The sequence below is a fragment of the Urocampus carinirostris genome, chromosome 15 (assembly GCF_059441175.1).
Source record: "Urocampus carinirostris isolate Australia breed hairy pipefish chromosome 15, RoL_Ucar_1.0, whole genome shotgun sequence".
Classification (NCBI taxonomy): Eukaryota; Metazoa; Chordata; class Actinopteri; order Syngnathiformes; family Syngnathidae; genus Urocampus; species Urocampus carinirostris.
In genome coordinates this window covers 6,423,858-6,442,262 of record NC_142363.1, presented here as the reverse complement: position 1 = coordinate 6,442,262, position 18,405 = coordinate 6,423,858, and the positions used below count along the sequence as shown (strand labels likewise).

The window sequence follows — 18,405 nt, the reverse complement described above, 5'->3', positions numbered from 1 at the left end:
ATGCCAAATATGATTTTATAAATATTATTGTAATGTAAAGTTCATACTCAGGTAAAAATAAACTATTTGGTTAGATAGCTAACCAAAATAGTAAAAAAAAGATAAAATGTTAGCTCGATAGCATGCAAAAAATGTAAAAAGCTAGGCAGATAGCTTGCTAAATAGCTACAAATGTACGGAGCTAGCTATTTACAAAGCTTAAAAAGTAGCCAGATAGCTAGCTTTATGAAACCCAATTACTGGATTAAAGTTTTTTTGTACCACCAGGAGGCACTAAGTATTACACACATATCAGACATATGATTGCCAATGTTTAATTCATCTCTCAGTCCAAGTATAAAATTTTGAGCAACAGTTCACTCAAACTTGTAAATCGGTTCAATGTGGATTCAACAGCATGCATGAACACTTGCATTCTCCAGTCTGGTTGTCATGGCGAGACGATTTCCATTCCGTGAAATGAAGAAATCAATCTGGCTGGTCTGCCAAATCATTCTGTTCAAAGTATCTAGAAAAAAAAAAAAGATATCAAACTCAAGAGAAATATAACGTCGCATAAAGGCCTGGGCGATATATTAAAAATTGTCACGGTAAAATGTATCAGTCGATACCAGTAATTATGACAACTTGTCTTCGTTTACATTTTAAGTGTAATTTTTTGCCCCTGAGTGAAAGTTGACAATATGCTGCCTCAACTAATTTTTGACGTCAGAACAAACACTCGTGGTGACAAAGTACAGGATTTCACCAAAATGAGAAACATTAAACACAATGAAGTAATCAAAACACAGAACATTGCACTTACAATCCACAAAAAAACAATACATGAACTAATTTTAATTTACACTCATCAATACGTTAAGCCTTTTGTTGTGAAGTTTTATGGTCTGACAACGAAAAGTTCAGTTTGAAAGAGGTTACACATAAACTAAACTGTCTTTGCTTTAAGACGGGGGACTGGTATCGCGCTACCTTTTGATACTAATTAGCGCAAAGGGCACCCACTTTGATACACGTTTCTAAAATAGCAACTTAGCGAGATGGCTTGCTAAATAGCTAAAAGGTACCTTGATAGTTTGCTATAAAAGGTAAATGGGTAAAAACTAAAAGGGAGCTTAATAGATAGAGTAAAAGGCCAGATAGAAAACTAAAAGCTAAATAGCTAGCTAGAAAGGAGCAAAAATTAAAAACAGTACATTTTGTTTTGCACATAAATCGGCATTTAGTTTGCTGTATTTAGCGCGCAGCCCTACAGTGCAGAGGTTCAGGGTTCAAGTCCAGCTACCACATGAAATGAAATGATCTGCATTTATATAGCGCTTTTCAAGTCAATGACTTCCCAAAGCGCTTTACATTGTGCTTCACATTTCCCAATAGCGGCCGTGATCTGTGCAGCCATGTAAGGCGCAAACCTGCTTATTGGGGGTATTGGGGGACACTTCGGCATGTAACACGGACAAGCCGGGATTCGTACTGGGATCCTTTAATCCTAAAACGATCGCTCTACCTCCTGAGCTACTGCCTCCCTGTGTGCAGTTTGCATGTTCTCCGCGTGCCTGCGTGGGTTTCCTCCGACATTCCCACAAACATTAATGTCAGGTTAATTGGTCAGTCTGAATTGTCCCTAGGTGTGAATGAGCAAGTGAGTTGTCCGTCTCTCTGTGCCCTGTTGGTGTGCCCTGCCCGCTGCCTGAAGATAGCTGGGATGGGCTCCAGCACCCCCGTGACCCTACTGAGGCTAAATGGTGCAGATAATAATAATGAACATGCTTATCTTTTAATTGCTTAAAAATAATTATCAATACTTGAAAATTTTTGGGGGTCTATGAAGCCAATGAACTGGGATTGATTTATTACAATTTCTAAAATAACAACTTATGTTATAACTATGAAGACACTCTGTCATTACTATGTTGATTATTAGAAATAGGGTTAAATGACTCAACCAATTAAAGAAATCATTTTACTAGAAAAAACAGAGCACTTTTTCAGAACAGTTTTGCGGGCACCTCAACTGCCCTTAGGGGGCACCATGTTAGAGACCCCTGCTTTAAAGGCCAGAAAATTTAGCATGTCCACAATTTTAGGCTTTAATGCTGCGCCATGAAAGGTCACGGTGTTCCCACCTGTGGTTGCAGGTATGTATAGATATATAGATACTTTATTCATCCCCGTAGGGAAATTCACACTTCCAGCAGTCTCCTTTGTTGTCTATTAACAGATTAAGAGGATGCCCTCGGGGTGCTTTGTTGTAGTTTAGCCACAGCGGAGTGGATGACGTCACATGCTAATCCAAAAGTTTGACTTCTCAGCGGCAGATGGAAATCTTTGTGCCCAGTTATACAGCACCTCGTGTTAGCGAGTACACCTCCTCTCCGCTTCCCGCAGGCTTTCGAGTCTCTGTCTAACAGCGCTGAAGCCGGATAGCTCTGGGTAGCGCCACGTTAGCGTCCGGGATGCTAGACGTGAGCCACGTTTCCGTAAAACACAGCAAACTGCAGTCCCTGTGTGTTTTGTTGTTTTTCACCAGCACAGCCGGTTCGTCGGTCTTATTTGGTAGAGAGTTTACATTTACCATGATTACGGATGGTACAAAAGACTTATAACGCAGCTACCCGCTAAGCTAGCTCCGGCTCTCCATCCACAATAGGCCCCCTCGTCACGCCGCTACGAGAATTCTTCAGGGCAAGGAGTTGATTCCTCGAATGAACGCATTTTTGTGAGTTAAAACCCATAATGATAGGATAGAAAGTAATCCAAAGTGTAGTTGTCAAACGGGACGAAAAACACAAGACAGAAGCAGACACTTAAAACAATAAATCACAAAAAGTGCGAAATAACACGGAGCCGCTGGAAAGGCTGCCGCCCGCGGCGGCGCCTTGCTAGACAGCTGTTAGTTGCTGCTTAGGCTCAATACCCATTGGCTGGGTGCTTGCTAAACGTCCGCTTACACCAGTTTAGGAGTGACCTGTTTTTCCTTCAGCCTATTCTAAAAAGGGATACCGTTTGAAATGGTGGAACAAGTTTATCTTCCTTGGCACATGTCGTCGGCATAGTCTGAAGTCACGGTGCAGGTGTCTTTCGTGTCATTATCACTCATTTTGACTGTGTTGTAGTACTTTCGATCAACCGCTATTCCTGCGAAACGATTGGCAGGTCTTTGTCACTTTCTTAGTTTCATGAATGTGGTATGAAACATGCGTTTTCATTGCATTAGCGCCCCCATTCTCTTTGCTGTTCGGGTGGTGTAATTACAATTTAGATTGGACAATTCCGGCGGCAATTGAGAGAGTTGGGGCTGGACTCTGGCATGTAGTCATTAGCATGAAGTCGTTAGCATGCCTTTTCCTCATGGTTACCTTCATGTGGGTTAGTGACCCACTTGGGCCACCCCTGGAAACCTTCCTGGTTACCCTGGTGACCAAGCTTCCGTCGTTTAAAATGAATGGGCCCATTCATTCCGTATGGGGAAAACGTTGTTATTATGAAGACTACGTCGCCGAGCTAACAGCTATCGCTAACCCAAGACGTAGCACACGATTTCCATGATGAGGGTCTGTTCATGCTAGTTTTACTCATGCTCAGAGCGCGAAGTTACATATATTCCCCCAGCTCACTCTTAGCATGACCAACTTAGGTGCCGAGGTGCCTAACTTGTTTGGGTGTTTGGGCAATTGGGTTGGCCATGGTCCAAAAAAAAATTCCCCCCCCCCTTTTATTTTCTTTGTTATTGTATGTGTGTGTCTTGCTGTCGGTCACCCCTCTTGAGGGATATGACCAAGGTAGATAGATAGATAGATATGATAAACAGTGATTGGTTAAAACAAATACCTTGCAACCAAACAGATGAGAAGATTGAGGGCAGGCAAGTTGTCATCGTCCTGACTGGTCTGCAGAGAAACAGGCAAAACAAGCTCATTCAAGATTGTTGCCAGGACAAATCTAACTAAACGCCCAAAAATTAATCTTTGTGCATCTTACTATGACGCCTCTCAGCTGGGCACATCTGCGAGCTAGCTGCCTTATTGATGAGTGAGCTTCGGGCAGCAAAGGTTTCTCCAGGCAGGCCAACAGTGCATACAACCATCGGCCCTGTGACAAGAAAAAAAAAACATGTCTGGTGGTTTTCACCAAGAGTCAACAACAAGCAGCTCTGGAGCCACATGTGGCTCTTTGGCACTCCTTAGTGGCTACCTGGAGTTCTTTCAAAAATGTTTGATGATGGAAGACAAGCATAACACAAACACAGGGTTCATACACCTTTTTGTGGCCAGATTCAAGCACTTCTCAAGGCTAATTCTTCCTTTTTTCCTCAGTACCTTTAAAGGAGGATATCCAGCGTTTATCAACTTTAACTTTGATAACTAAAATAATGTCGGTATCTTGCTGCTAGCACATACTTTATGTTATATTGTGTGTTCCTATCTATAATCTACGATCAATGGGCTGCTGTAAACTGACATGAATTCTGCTTCAACAAAGCTTGTGCAGCTTGGCTACGTCACACTTGTTTACAAACACCGAAAAGCCTCTATAGGTGTTGGGTAATAATGGAGTTCTATACAGAAGAAAAAAAATAAGTACAATAAGTATAAAAAGCAGAAAAATGGTCCAACTTTAGACCTATTTAATGACATTGATTGCTCCGAAACAAAGTGCATTCAGTCTTTCCATCAACTGCTGATCAGTCTCTTTATTTAAATGTAACGTAATGTTTTTTAAGGGAATCTGTGTTTAAATTAATGAAAATATAATTGTAAACCATTTTTTTGCATTTTTTCATTCATTTGTAGCACTGAAGAGTTATATGATTAATTTTTTATTTTATTGTCTTACATTTTCAGGGATTTTGTGTTGGTTTTCGACTCTAAATATGTTTAATGTGTAAAAAAGCTTTTTGTAGATCAGTAAATATGTGGGGTGCGCAGTTTAAGGTTTTCCTAAAAGGTGAAAGTAAGAAAAACATTTCTGTTAAGTATTTGTTAACAATGACTGATTTCTAAGAGTCTATGCTTTACTTTTCATTGTGCTTATAATGTTTTTTTGCACTGTTTTCATCTTACTTTTATCAGGCCTGTTGGGTGCGGAACAAACCTGCAAAAAGATGAAAAAAAGACCTAAGAAATGCACACACATTATGTGTTACTCTGTTGCCATCTCCTGGGTTAAAGTCATGATTGCAGCCTTAAGTTTTAAAATGCCGCGCCCCACCTTCAATTCATGTTTTATGTGTTTTCCGCGATCCCCTGTGAAACCTATGAAATTAATAATAACTTAATAATTTGGTGCGTAATGTTTATTATTGATAATATATGATCAAAACAACAAACATGTAAGGAGCCGTCTAAAACAATAGGCGCCAGTTTTTTAAATAGAGCTGTCCTCTTGGGTGCGACCAGTAGGGGGCGGTAACGCTTTACATTATAATGTCATAATAACAAGCCACCAGAGCAGGCGTGTCGGCACCATTTTCATGCTTTCACGCTTTGTTGGTGATAGGAATGAGTGGAGAGGTGTTGTAAAAGGATAGTGGGATGTTTGGGCGCGTTCTAAGGGATGTATGATGCGACAGGGGTAAACCAGTGAAAGCTGTCGGGCCGACTCGATTTTCCCCCGAACGTGGAGTAGTCCGCGGTGTATGCTGGGATTTATATACCGGCGTTTCATTGGCTAACCAATGTGTCAATCATTATTTGAATCGATCGCTATTGCCTAAAGTTATTCGGAGCCTCGGATTGGCTAGAGGGCCAAAACAAACCCTGCAATTGGCTGAAAAAGATGTGTCAATCATCCGTTAAATCGATCGCTATTGGCTGAAGTTATTCGGAGCCTTGGATACGCTAGAGGGCCAAAACAAACCCTGCAATTGGCCGACAAAGATGACTGAATAGCAAGCTTGCTAAAGTACGCCATAAAGAAACATCTTTCATTAGTCTGTATTTGTAAACATTTTACTCTCCTGGATTTACTACACTCAAGGTTGTAATAAGACCATGATTGCATATCATTATTGAACGTGAGAACTTAGGTGAGTTATGCGGCTTTATATTTTCCCGGTATCTTGTTTTAGAACGATCTTGAGGTTGCTGTGATGAGTTGAGTGAATTAAACTCAATTCCAAGTGTTTATTGTCATATGCACAGTAAAGTTGCGAGCGAAAAAGAAAATAGAAACTAAGGAATGGTTGGCATTTCTTGAATTCCAAGACTTTAACCTTCCGAATGATATTTGAAATGACGCATTTAAGTGACATCGTACGGACACCACATCCGCACGTGTCTACGACACGTATTTGCTTCTTTGCAAGCTTTGGGAATGTTAAGGGAGTAATCAGTTTGACTGAATCATCTGACCGTTTTGTCCACGTTCCCATTGTAGCGCCTTATAATTCGGTGCGCCTTATCTATGGAAGATATAGGACCAAAAACTATTTTTTGGGGGTGCGCCCTATAACCCGGTGCGCCCTATAGTGCGGAAAATACGGTACTTAGCCTACAATTCAAGCATTTTCAAGGACTTTAGGCACCTGTTCCAACCAAGCAAACATTCCGAACATTTTCCAATGAATAAAAATATATACACTATTTGTTTCCTTCCTTATAAGGCTCAAAATGTTTTTTTGCAGCTTCAAAAGTTGTTGTTTTTGGTCCAATATGGCTCGTTTAACATTTCAGGTTGACAACTTCTGACCTAGTATCAAATCTAAAGTACTTGCATCATTTAAATTATCTTTATTGTAATTTAAAACAATCAACACTTTTTACGAGATTAGACATTGTCTGGCAGGGCAAACACAGAATAGACTGAAAAGGACAGTGTGCAATATTTACTACTAGATGTCACTTTGTGTTTTACAAGCAAAAACGTCTGCCACAAGGCACGAAAACTACGGAGACTCAGTGATCAAACCGCACTCTCAATTATTTTCTTAGCACTGCCTTTTGCAAAGACAGAAAAAAAGATAAAAGGAAAATAAAGATAAATGAGAAAACAAAGGGGAATGTATCAAAGGTAAAGAATGAAAAAAACAATAAAAGAAAATAAAGACTAAAAAAAGGCAAAAATAATAGAAAGAAAAAAGCTGGGGGAGGGGAAAAAAAGAGGGTAAAAAAAAGACAGGTTTTGTTGTTTCGGGTTCCTGTAGCAGCAAGATTGCGGTCAATCATGTCAGCTCCTTCAAGGTGAGGCTTGTGTAATGCAAGATTAATAAAAAATTCTCAACCTCGGTCATTTAAAAAATACATGATATTTTTTTTTGCTCGTTATCCAAATCTCTTTTTTTGGGGGATTAACAAAGTTGTTTTTTTACCACTGGGAGGTGCTAAAAACACTCACTATCCCTTTACAAGTTGAAAAAAAGAAGAATGATGGGAAAAAGAATCCAAAATATTTACAAGATCGTGCATGGATACTGGCCTAAGTTGTAATAAAAGTGAAATGAAAAATAGTGCATCATAATAGAAAAGCAATAACATTTAGCAGGGACAAAAATTCCCAAATTAGTCTAATCAACATAGCCCTGAAAATCATTGGCTGCCCTCTACCCTGTCTGGAGGACATTGCCGACTTGTAATACCACAACAGAGCGATTAAATAAAGAACTCTTCTCACCCTGGCCACCACTTGTTGTCCCTTAAAAGAAGGACTAACAGGGTCTTCCCCATGGCCATCACCACCCTAAACAAGCACTAAAATTGAAAAATATCTTGCAACTTAGTTGAGATTTTTTTATTGAGTAGAAATGAGTTGCTATCATACCACAGCAGCACAAAGTAATATCATGATACCAACTCACCAATTGGGGGACAAAGTGTTTTTCCTCAAACCAACTGATGAGACTGTCCAATACTGACAAGACGGTGGACTGGCAACATTAAAACAAATAAAAATGCAAATTTAGGGTTGAGACTGGCAGAAAATGAGCAGATTAGCATGAACCTACCTGGTTGAGTCGGCTGACGATGCTCAGGAAAGGTGGGAAACCAACCTAGATAACAACATGGCGGATACACACATTCTAAAACGTGCAAAATGTGAGAAAATGGTACAGACGCTGCCCGACCTACGAACAAGTTAGGTTCCGGACAATCGTTCGTAAGTTGAATTTGTTCGTAAGTTGCTTCAGTGCTATATTTGGTATGTTTATGGTTTATATAAGCATGTTTAAGGCTTGTATAAGTAACCTGTATTGTTTTGTACTAAAAAATAAAATTTAATAAAATAATGTGCTCTATAAATATAAATAAAGTGAGGTTTTACTTATTTTACTTGCGCTTCAAGAGGTTCTCCACTGTGGTAACATGTGGCAGAAAAAAAGCGGTCCGACCATTTTCTCAACCGCATCAAGCTTTCTTATTGCACTTTAGTTTCAAAAGAAAGGGCTATCCTCTTCCTTACAATTTACACCAACCATATTGAATGGATGCATGTGATATTAAACAATAATAATGTCAAAATTCTTAGCGCCTTGCAGATAGTGTAGGCGTGGAATGTGAGGTGCGCATGAATGATGTCAGTAGGGCGACCAATGTCGCGAGAGTTGGTACGAGAGTGTAGGCGAGCAAGAGAGTTTAGTTTTGGAGAGAGTTTGGTGTGTTTACGAAGAGATTGTGTTTTTTCATGAAGGAGGATCAATCTATTAGCCACACAAAACAACACGCTACATTGGTGGCAGCGGTGGTATTGCAAAGAGGTTTAAGGAGAGATATTTACATACGAATTAGGAAGAGGAAGCAGATTTTTTTTCCTACCGAGTAGATGCTAGGTGACCTCAAACAATGCCACAGAAGAAGAAGACGCACTACAGTACTGTCCTGTACTCGGAAAAAGGTGCACACAATACAAAACCTAACTTACAGCAATGTCGGGATATTTTTCGACATCCCGTAAAAAAATGATTGAATCTGCCAGAATCAGTAGGTCGAATGTACGTAAGTCGGGAGGCGGCTGTACATGTTTTTTTTTTGCATAATATCTACATCCTGTGTATTGTGGGCTATGCAAAGATGCGGCTAATTTATGCATTTTTTTTCTGACGGCCACCAGGGAAGCCCTAGCAGTAAAGGTAAGAGTGAGCTGGGGGAATATATGTAACTTCGCGCTCTGAGCATGAGTAAAACTAGCATGAACAGACCCTCATCATGGAAAACGCCAGAAGAAATGCATATGATCCAGCTTTCAAGTTAAAAGCAATCCAGCTGGCCGATAAAGAAGGAAACAGAGCTGCTGCACATAAACTTAAATCGACGGTGAGACGCTGGAAAACGGCAGCGGAAAGAATTGGAGCAATGTAGAGCCGAAAAAAACTTTCAGAGGTAAAGAAAGCAGGTAGCCCGAACTTGAAATTATTCTTGAAGACTGGGTGAACTCATAGAGAGCAGATGGGCAAGGTGTTTCCACGGTGCAGATCAGACTGAAAACAAAACAAAAAATCACCACCGAAAATAAAATTCAGGATTTCTAGGGAGGACCGTCATGGTGTCTGAGATTTAGGCAACAAAAAGGTCTGTCCATCAGGACACGGACAACTCTGTGTCAGCATCTCTCCCCTGACTACAGGGAAAAAGTTGCAAGTTTTCACAAATTGATTCAAAAAAAGATAACAGAGAATTTCATTGGACCAGTTGACATCATAAATATGGATTATGCACATGCTTAAAGACAGATGAAAAACTTTTTTTGCTTTAAAAATGTACTGAGTGAGGCTTATAATCACACGCGCTCTATACTCCGGAAAATATGATATATGTAGTTGGTATATTTTAAGTATTTTTTGAGATACAGTATTGCATTTTGAAGAAAACCTGTCTCATCTTTGACTCCCTGAACTGTGACGTATTTCGAGTTACACTGTGGCCTAGCAAGCCAGTCACCATAAATGTTTACGTGTTAACTAATCAAAAAGGTTTTGAGTGTGTAAGCTAAGTTTTGGTAGTTTTTGTGGAAAATGCCTAGGCGTTGTGTGGCAGGTCTATCAAGCAATGGTACTACAAATAGCGAGCAGGCAAAATGGAGCTGATTGACAAAAATAACACGTTTAGAGCTAACTGGGGGGACGGTAGGCTAGCCGGCTGCTTAAGAGGGCTAACCAGGACCGATTGGCCGACCGAAAACATGCAGTAAGTAGTCAGTTTACCCGGGAACCAACAACAAAACACAGCCAGGGCAACAAACATAAACCCAGCCGGAAGTAAACCAAATAAACACGGCAGGCTAGCCAGCTTCTAAAGAGGGCTTACTGGGACAAACTCAGAAAAATGTAAAGCTGGCTGACCAAAAACATGCAGTAAGCAGCTAAACAACCAGGGAACCAACAACAAATAAAAACAGATCCAGCAACAAACATAAAGCTGGGGAAAAAAACAATGGAAACAGCAGGCTAGCCAGCTAGCAGACTGCTAATGGGGCCGAACTAGACCAAACAATACTGGAATCCTTTGCCAGCCTGCCGACGCTAACGGGGAGCTAGCTGGACAATAAACCATTTGCAAGACATGTGACGGAAAACACAAAAGAAAGGCCGCCATTGCCAACCTAAACGGTGGCAACGGGAAAAAGGAACTCATACTGTAAGGGCAGGAGGAAAACTTACTTCACGCACCTTTCGGAGATCAGATCATGCAAACTCAGACAAGACAGTCACAAGTCCCCAAGTGACGCAGTAACTACAAGCAGAAATGAGCTCTATACAATTGCTGTTTACTTCAATTGCCGTCTGTGTTTTCAACGAGAAGCGCCATTGTCTTTGTGCGGTAACGTCAGAGCTGTAGAGCATATATCCCAAATCGAGCAACATTGAGACTAAATGTCTTGAATCCCCTGGCGCGTGGAAGAATTTGCAACATAACTGCATGATTGTAAGGAGCAACACTACACGTTCTGTGCATAACTGAACAAAATATTGGTCTTTTATTATCCCTTTACGTTTCAACAAGATTCCGTTTAGAGGATTCCCAATTGTGTTTACCTTGCTGTAGTCGAGGTTCAGCTCTGTATCAGCATTTGTCTGATTGAACGATGTTTCTTGATAGAGCAGCTCTCCCAAACAAAACTTCTTCCATGCTTCCTCGTCTGCTCGCTTGGGCTGCACACGATGAAATAAGTGATTCCAATAGAATTTTGTGAGACCCCGAAATACAATTTGTACATTTTAGATCAAAACACATAAATCAGAGGCATTTTAGAGCCCGACCAAAAAGCTAGATCTATGACAAACGTGTGCCCTTGTTAACTCCTCAAGGATAAATACACTTGTTATGAAAGGCAACTTCCGAAAAGTAACATGACAGAGAACATTTGAAAAGCACTGATATGATGAAATCTCTGAGTTTTTTTATCAATGACTTTGCATTCATATACATTTTAAAAGATATTTTTATTTTCTATTGGTTCAAGTTTTTGAGACTCTGGCGAATCAATTGATCCGTAGCATCCCACCACAATCTTCCTATGGTATGCAAAACAATGAATAGTACATCACCATCAAGATTTAAAAACAGAAACTTACCAGCAAGATGTCATCAAGTGTGTGGCTGCTCCAGTGTTGCCTGTTCCTCACAATACTCTACGAGCACAATACACAAAAGGATACACGTTTCATTCGGGGTTGGTGTTGCTGTCTTTACTTCCGTTATTTCATCACCTGTCTGACATCGGAAAAATTGCTGACTTGCCTCTGTTGCCAATCCAGACTGGGACAGAAACCGGCTGGAGCAGCAGGGCACGCTGCTACCTGGAGTGCATAATGAAGCAAAATCACCTTTTAATTTTTCTGCAGAAATGAACACGATCTCCTTTGCAATAAAGTACATTTACATTTCAAAATGGGCTTGACAAGTTATCCAATATTTCATTATTTATTACAAATGAGATTGCTGCTGCTAAATGTCATCACACTTATTTTCATTGCACTATTGTAACAATTCACTATTCTTCTTCATTGCATTGTTGTTACTATAATAACTTGGGCCAGTTTTTCTAGGCACAATGTTGTAATTAAAGACGCTGCCCTACTTACGAACGTGAAAGGTTCCCGGACGATCATTCGTAAGTTGAATTTGTTCGTAAGTTGCTTCTGTGCTATATTTTGTATGTTTAAGGTTCATATAAGTATGTTTAAGGCTTGTATAAGTAACCTAATTGTTTTGAAACTGAAAAATAAATGTTTAATAAAATAATAGGCTCTATAACAGGGGTGTCAAACTCATTTTAATTCATAGGGGGCCACACGATAGACCAAACATTCTCTTGGCGGCCGGACTAGTAGATTAGAAAGAAAAAAAAAGAGTGAAAGAAATATGAGAAAGAGAGGGAGAGAAAATAGAGAGTGTGGGACAAAGAAAGAGAGATCGGGAGAAAGAGAGAAAAAGGAGAGCGAGCGTGAGAATCAAAGGATATAAAAAGATAAATGGTGAGAGAGGGGGAAAGAAAGAACAAAATCCACAGAGAAATACAGAGAAAGATAGAAGAGAAAAGAGAAGGGGAGAAAGAGAGAAGGGGAAAGCGAAAGAGAGAAAAGTTAGAAAAGAGAGAAAATGCAAAAAGAAAAAGAGAGCAAAAGAAGGAACAAAGAAAGAGAAAGAGAGCCAAAGTAAGTGGAAGAGAGGGATAGAGAGTGACAGAAAAAGGGGAAAGAGTGAAGAGAGAGAGGGAGAGAAAGAAATACAAGTACAGGGTTTGTGAGAGGCACCTGGCTTTGGCAATATCAAGTGAATCTATTTCAACCTGCAACTCGTTTTTCGCTTTTCTGAGCATTGTCTGGCGGGCCGGAATCAATCCCTTGGCGGGCCTGATCCGACCTGCGGGACGCCTGATTGACACTCCTGCTCTATGAAGATAAATAAAGTTAAGCTTAACTTACTTTTGGATGAATTAGGAGACTTTCTCCTCCGTAGTAAAAAGTGGATGAAAAAAAAGCGATACAACCATTTTCTCAACCGCACAAAGCTTTCTCATTCTATTTTAATTTCAAACGAAACGGCTCGCCTCTTCATTACACTTTACAACAACCATATCAAATGGATGCACAAGATATTAAACAATAAAAATGTCAAAGTTCTTAACGTGCTAGAGATACAGTGCAGTGTGTTTATACACGAAGTAGAAAGAAGACGGATTTCTTTTTCGGGGTAGATGCTGGGTGACCTCTCACAGCGCCACGCAGCGGAAAGAAGCACTACAGTAATGTCCTCTACTCAGAAAAAAAGGTGCACACAATGCAAAATCTGACTTACAGCAATGTCCAGATATTTTTCGACATCCCGGTAAAAAGGTTTTGCGTGAGTCGAATCGTGTGAAGTAGGGGAGCGTCTGTACAACATTTTTTTTGCCTATTCAATGTGATAGTCCTTTGTCTTTTTTCTCATGAAAGTCTTTATATTACATGTTTTACCCCAGAATACCATGTCTAATCTCATGGCATACAAAGTTCCACAACGTTGTTATCAATGACAATAATGACAATTCTAATTCTAATATATTTTTGCTCACCAGTCCTGTGACTTTGTGGTAAGCATAGCTTTACACTATGTCAAAAGGTATGGTTGGGAAAACTACGGCCTGATCGACACATGTAGTTTGTCAGTCTTTTTAATCCAGCTGCCAGACAAAAAACATTAAATATATATAAGGATAATGTATGTATGGTAATGATAAAATAAAAAAATAAAAGATGATTGTTTTGGTGCCACTCTTGTTCCCAGTGTCACTCGGTAAATCCCTGCACCGATAAAGAAAATTGCTTCATGAAGCGATAATGTGTACTGCACTAAAAGCCAATATTCAAATAACTGGCTACATTTTTATTTCTTTGCAACTTTTTAATCAAAAATCCATTTTATTCATCAATATACTTATCAAGCTTCCGAACTAGCCCTAATTTTGTGTTTAAAAAAACGGACCTGATACATGATTTTGTTTGTCAGTGTTTAAAAAACATTTTGATGAAATGTTTTTATAAATAAATATAAAATGAAATACAATATGTACAAGTCGATTACTGCATTCTTCTTTTCCCCGTGGAATGCCAAGGTATCAGATCCGAGACTATCGGCATATACCAAAATATCATAATCATTTTTCCCCTCCTTGGCCCGGACCCCTCTGTGCCTCACATCTGCAAAGGTTTGCCTGCCCCTGTCATAAAGGCCTATTTATTTACGACTTTGTCAAGTGCTGAGACATTAAATTTGTTTAGATTTAAACAATTGTCTCGGTTGAAAACATTTCAAAAATCAGTGAGCATCCATCCAATTTGATTTTTCTGTAAATGAGTACCGCATTCGTAAACTATGCAAACTTGACGCCAATCTCGAAAAAATAAACTCAAAGCTAATCTAACTCACAGATATGTTGACAGTTTGTTGCTTTTTTAGTTTCTTGGGATCAATCTTCGCCACCACAACTTCTGGACATGAGGCGGCCTCTAACCTGATGAGAAAAATGCACAAATGTATGTAAATAAACATGTTAAATAATCCGTCAACGGTTTTCCCCATCTTGAAGAAAACAACACGCACAAATTTGTGCCCGACTTAAAAACGTTTAATACTAGTACTTACTAGTGTCAAAAATAAACTCTGTATAATTTGTCGGTAGCTATAGCACACAGAGGCTCAGTCTACAGCAGGGGTCTCCAACTTTTTTCAAGCCGAGAGCTATTTTTGTTACTAATTAGCGCGAAGGGCACCCAGTTCAATATGCATTTCTAAAACAACAATTTAAAATGTTATTACCATGTTAATTATTGGAAGTAGGGTTAAATAGACTCTGTCAGTCACAGTGATCCAGCGCTTGTGAGCGATTTTCAGAACACGTTCGCGGGCCCCTCGGCTGTCCTTAGGGGGCATCCTTGTGCCCGCGGGCCACACGTTTGAGACCCCTGGTCCACACAAATCAAAGTGTATTGAAGTCACATTTATTTGTAGCCCGTATTTAAAGGGTTTCAAAGGACCGCACAGACAACCATTACACCAGTGGTCAGGGAACCTATATCTCCCGATCCATGTATGGCTCTTTTCATGAGTACATATGGCTCAAAGATAAAATAGAATTTGCACATTTACTTTATGCATTGTTACATACAGAGCAGATTGTCGTACGTGCTGAGGCGATACCTACAGACTAAAGGATTCAGTCCAGCATATATGAAACAATTTTAACTATGATTTGCAGTAAAGGTGTCACACCAACAGACCCCGCTTTGGCTGTAAATCACTAAATCTTTCATATGAACGCTCATTAAACATTTTATTTTCATTGTGAAGACACATTATGATAAAAAGCCACATAACAAACTTAAAATATCCAGAAACTCTAGCAAAGCATCTAAAGCAGATAGATTGGGTGAGCGGTAAGAATGGGCGGAACTATAAACAGGGCTTGTGCAATCCTTCTCCCCGCCTAGCGCCGTTTGTACTGATGGTAAATACGTTAGAATCTTCTTTTGCATTTTTTTGTGACATTTTTACAAAAGAACTTTGCCCGCACCCTGTTTTGAAACCAATTATGTACGACTACAATGACAGTCAAAATTAGCCTCAACAGTCAACACTTTTACGTAACTGCAGGAGGGAGAATAATTTTAAGTGGTATATTTATATTCATATGGGACACAGGCTCTGGCATTACCATTATTTCATAGATGTTAACAAATCATCAAACATCACACAGTGAAATAAAATGGGCTGAAGTATTAGCTTTTGACCGGAGAGCGGTTTGGCGTTTTTATCTAAACTTGTCCTAAAATATACGGTGTAGTTCTCTTTCTCCAAAAAATGAAAATAAATAAAAAATTAAAAATCCTAATATGGATTTTTGTGTCGTCATATCGTGAAACAATCGAAACGTGAACAAAGCATATCGCCCCATCCATAGTATCAATAGACAATACACAGCCAACATCAACGTTAAATATAAGTAATACCGGTAACTAATGTCCTGCAAAAAGTAGTTGACCGCAACCACAAGCTTCAGGTCTCAAAATAGAATAGAATATACCTTTATTATCATTTTTACAAAATGGGTTGAACATATTGTGACAACGAAATTGGACGTGGCACTCCGGTTTGACATTTAACTGTAAGGATAACAAATTAAAAATGATTAAAAAAAATATTTACACAATATTTACACAAGAGCACAATATTTACACAAGAAATCTCGACCGAAGTTCTAAGTTAACAGTCTCAAATTTTTTTTTTTTTTTAATTTTTACTAATATTTTTAATTGTGGTTCTGTCTGTTTTGGGTCGTTTCAGTTGGGTTTTTCTGTCTTTTTTTGGTAATTTAGTGTCTTTTTAGGTAGTTTCAGTCAGGATTTCTCTCAATTTGTATTCATAGGTTTGTTTTTTGGTCGCTGGTTTTTTATTTCTTTTTATACTTAGAGGAGCAGCACGGCGGCGCAGTGGTTAGCGCATGTGCGGCAAAGTTCACGTCATGGGAACCTCCTGCGTGGGTTCAAATCCAGCTCCAGACTTCCTGTGCGGAGTTTCTATGTTCTCCCCGTGCTTGCGTGGGTTTCCTCCGGGCACTCCGGTTTAGATAGATAGATAGATACTTTATTCATCCCCTAAGGGAAATTCACATTTCCAGCAGCATCCCTGAGCTGAGAACAGTACAATAATAAAGCCAAAAGAATACAATATACAAATACCCAGTGTGACGTGCAAATGCCCACTGTAGGGTGTTATATAGAGTAACTAAATAGTGCTACACAGAATACATATTGCAGTAAGATTCGGTAATAATGTAGGTGGTGTGGTTTAATGTGGGCCTTTACTCTGCCGGGTGGAGTTAAAGAGCCTCATGGCATGAGGAAGAAAAGATCTCTTCAGTCTGTCCGTAGAACAAGACAGTGACAGCAGTCTGTCGCTGAAACTGCTCTTCTGTCTGGAGATAATGCTGTGTAGTGGATGCGATGCCGGTCCAAATTGTCCCTAGGCGTGAATGAGGGAGTGAATTGCCTGTCCCCTTGTGCCCTGCGATTGGCTGGCAACCAGTTCAGGGTGTCCCCTGCCCACTGCCTGGAGATGGGCTCCAGCCCCCAACCCCCCCCATAAGCGGTACAGCTCATGAGATGAGATACTTAGAGGAGTAATATGCACTTTTTTTAACTACTTTTTAGTTTTCTGCATACTTTTCATCACTTTTTTCAAGCTTTTCAGTACTTTTTCCTAGTCTTTGGTTTTGCTTCAGTACTTTTTCAAACTTTCCACTACATTTTTTACTTTTCCCTTACGCTTCATGTCTTATTCAGCACAATGTCATGTTACATACAATGTTTCACGTTGGTGTAAATGACAATAAAGACTATTCTATACTTCAAATGTTAACATATTAGGTTGTTTTACTTGGGACTTTTTGTTTTTGTGTCGTTTTCCGAGCGTTTCGCTCGTTTAAGTCTTCAGTATTATTTTCATTGTATTTTTTCCTGACTGATTGATTGATTACCTTACCATTTTTTAATATGTTTGTATTGCCATCTTATTTAGTGTTTAAAAAAATAAAGATTCAGTATTTGAGGAACATTGGAATGTTGTTATAAGAGCTTTTCATCAAGGCTCTGTTTCCAGCAGCCCCCAGGTAAATTGAGTTTGAGAACCCTGATCAAAGTGTAGTCAAGTCGCATTTTTTGTAAAGCCCTTAATCACATAAAGTCTCAAAAGCTCGGCAGTCTGCACGAGTCCTCCACCCCATTTTTTCCCGTAAAAATTGCTATACGGCGTACACAATTTTGAATAACTACGGAGAAAACACACAAAGTAAAAAATCCCCGCCTTTAGAAGTCTACTGAACAACCCGATATTTAAATTAACCCATCTTTCGGATTTTGATGCAAAATAAAACAAGTTTCAGGCGACATACTGGACCTGTCGAAGATACTCCTGAGGATTTCTTGGCGGACCGTCCAAGTTTAGAGAAGTTAAGGAGTTTCCTGCTTCAATTGGAAGCAGCCGCGGCATAAGATCCTCCACGTCAGACTTCATTTTTTTCATCTACTTGAACCCACGTCAATCAAAGCAACAAACGCAAAAATGTGAAAGATCTGGATAAAACAAAACAATTTGGTGTTTCACAAGGGTGGCTATTATTTGAAAAGAAAACAATTTTGCCGGCAAACGCGTGTTGATTACGTCATCATTTAGCGCACAATGACGTACGAGCGAAGACAAGTGTCATCGTTGGGTCAAAGTCTAAACATGTTTATATATTTTAATTGTAATCTAAAATGTAAAAACACTGTAATGTATAGTCACTTGTTTTGTGTAGTAGTTTATTATTATTTTTATTTTTAAAATAACATTAATGAACACGCACTAAACTCATCTGTTATCACTGTTTCCAAGTTAATGATTGTCCTGTGTGGAGTTAAGATCTAATCGTGGCTCCCATTGACTGTTACACACA

At 39.4% G+C, this 18,405-nt stretch overlaps 1 protein-coding gene across 3 annotated transcripts; it reads right to left on the bottom strand.

Moving 5' to 3' along the window:
• Positions 1–298: 298 nt before the first annotated feature.
• Positions 299–18,155, bottom strand: gemin2 (gem (nuclear organelle) associated protein 2). Of its 3 annotated transcripts, XM_088354220.1 has the most exons (12): positions 17,863–18,155; positions 14,343–14,427; positions 11,642–11,731; positions 11,507–11,563; positions 10,967–11,083; positions 7,943–7,987; positions 7,796–7,864; positions 7,612–7,688; positions 5,064–5,094; positions 3,982–4,092; positions 3,832–3,890; positions 299–508 (listed from the first exon to the last, which is right to left on the bottom strand). In XM_088354220.1, the coding sequence occupies exons 1-12, from the start codon at positions 17,991–17,993 to the stop codon at positions 469–471; spliced, it is 912 nt and encodes a 303-aa protein (XP_088210346.1). In that variant the 5' UTR covers positions 17,994–18,155; the 3' UTR covers positions 299–468. The 3 variants fall into 3 exon arrangements, with proteins under 3 accessions (XP_088210346.1, XP_088210348.1, XP_088210347.1); XM_088354222.1 differs by lacking the exon at positions 7,612–7,688; XM_088354221.1 differs by lacking the exons at positions 5,064–5,094; positions 7,612–7,688.
• Positions 18,156–18,405: the final 250 nt, after the last annotated feature.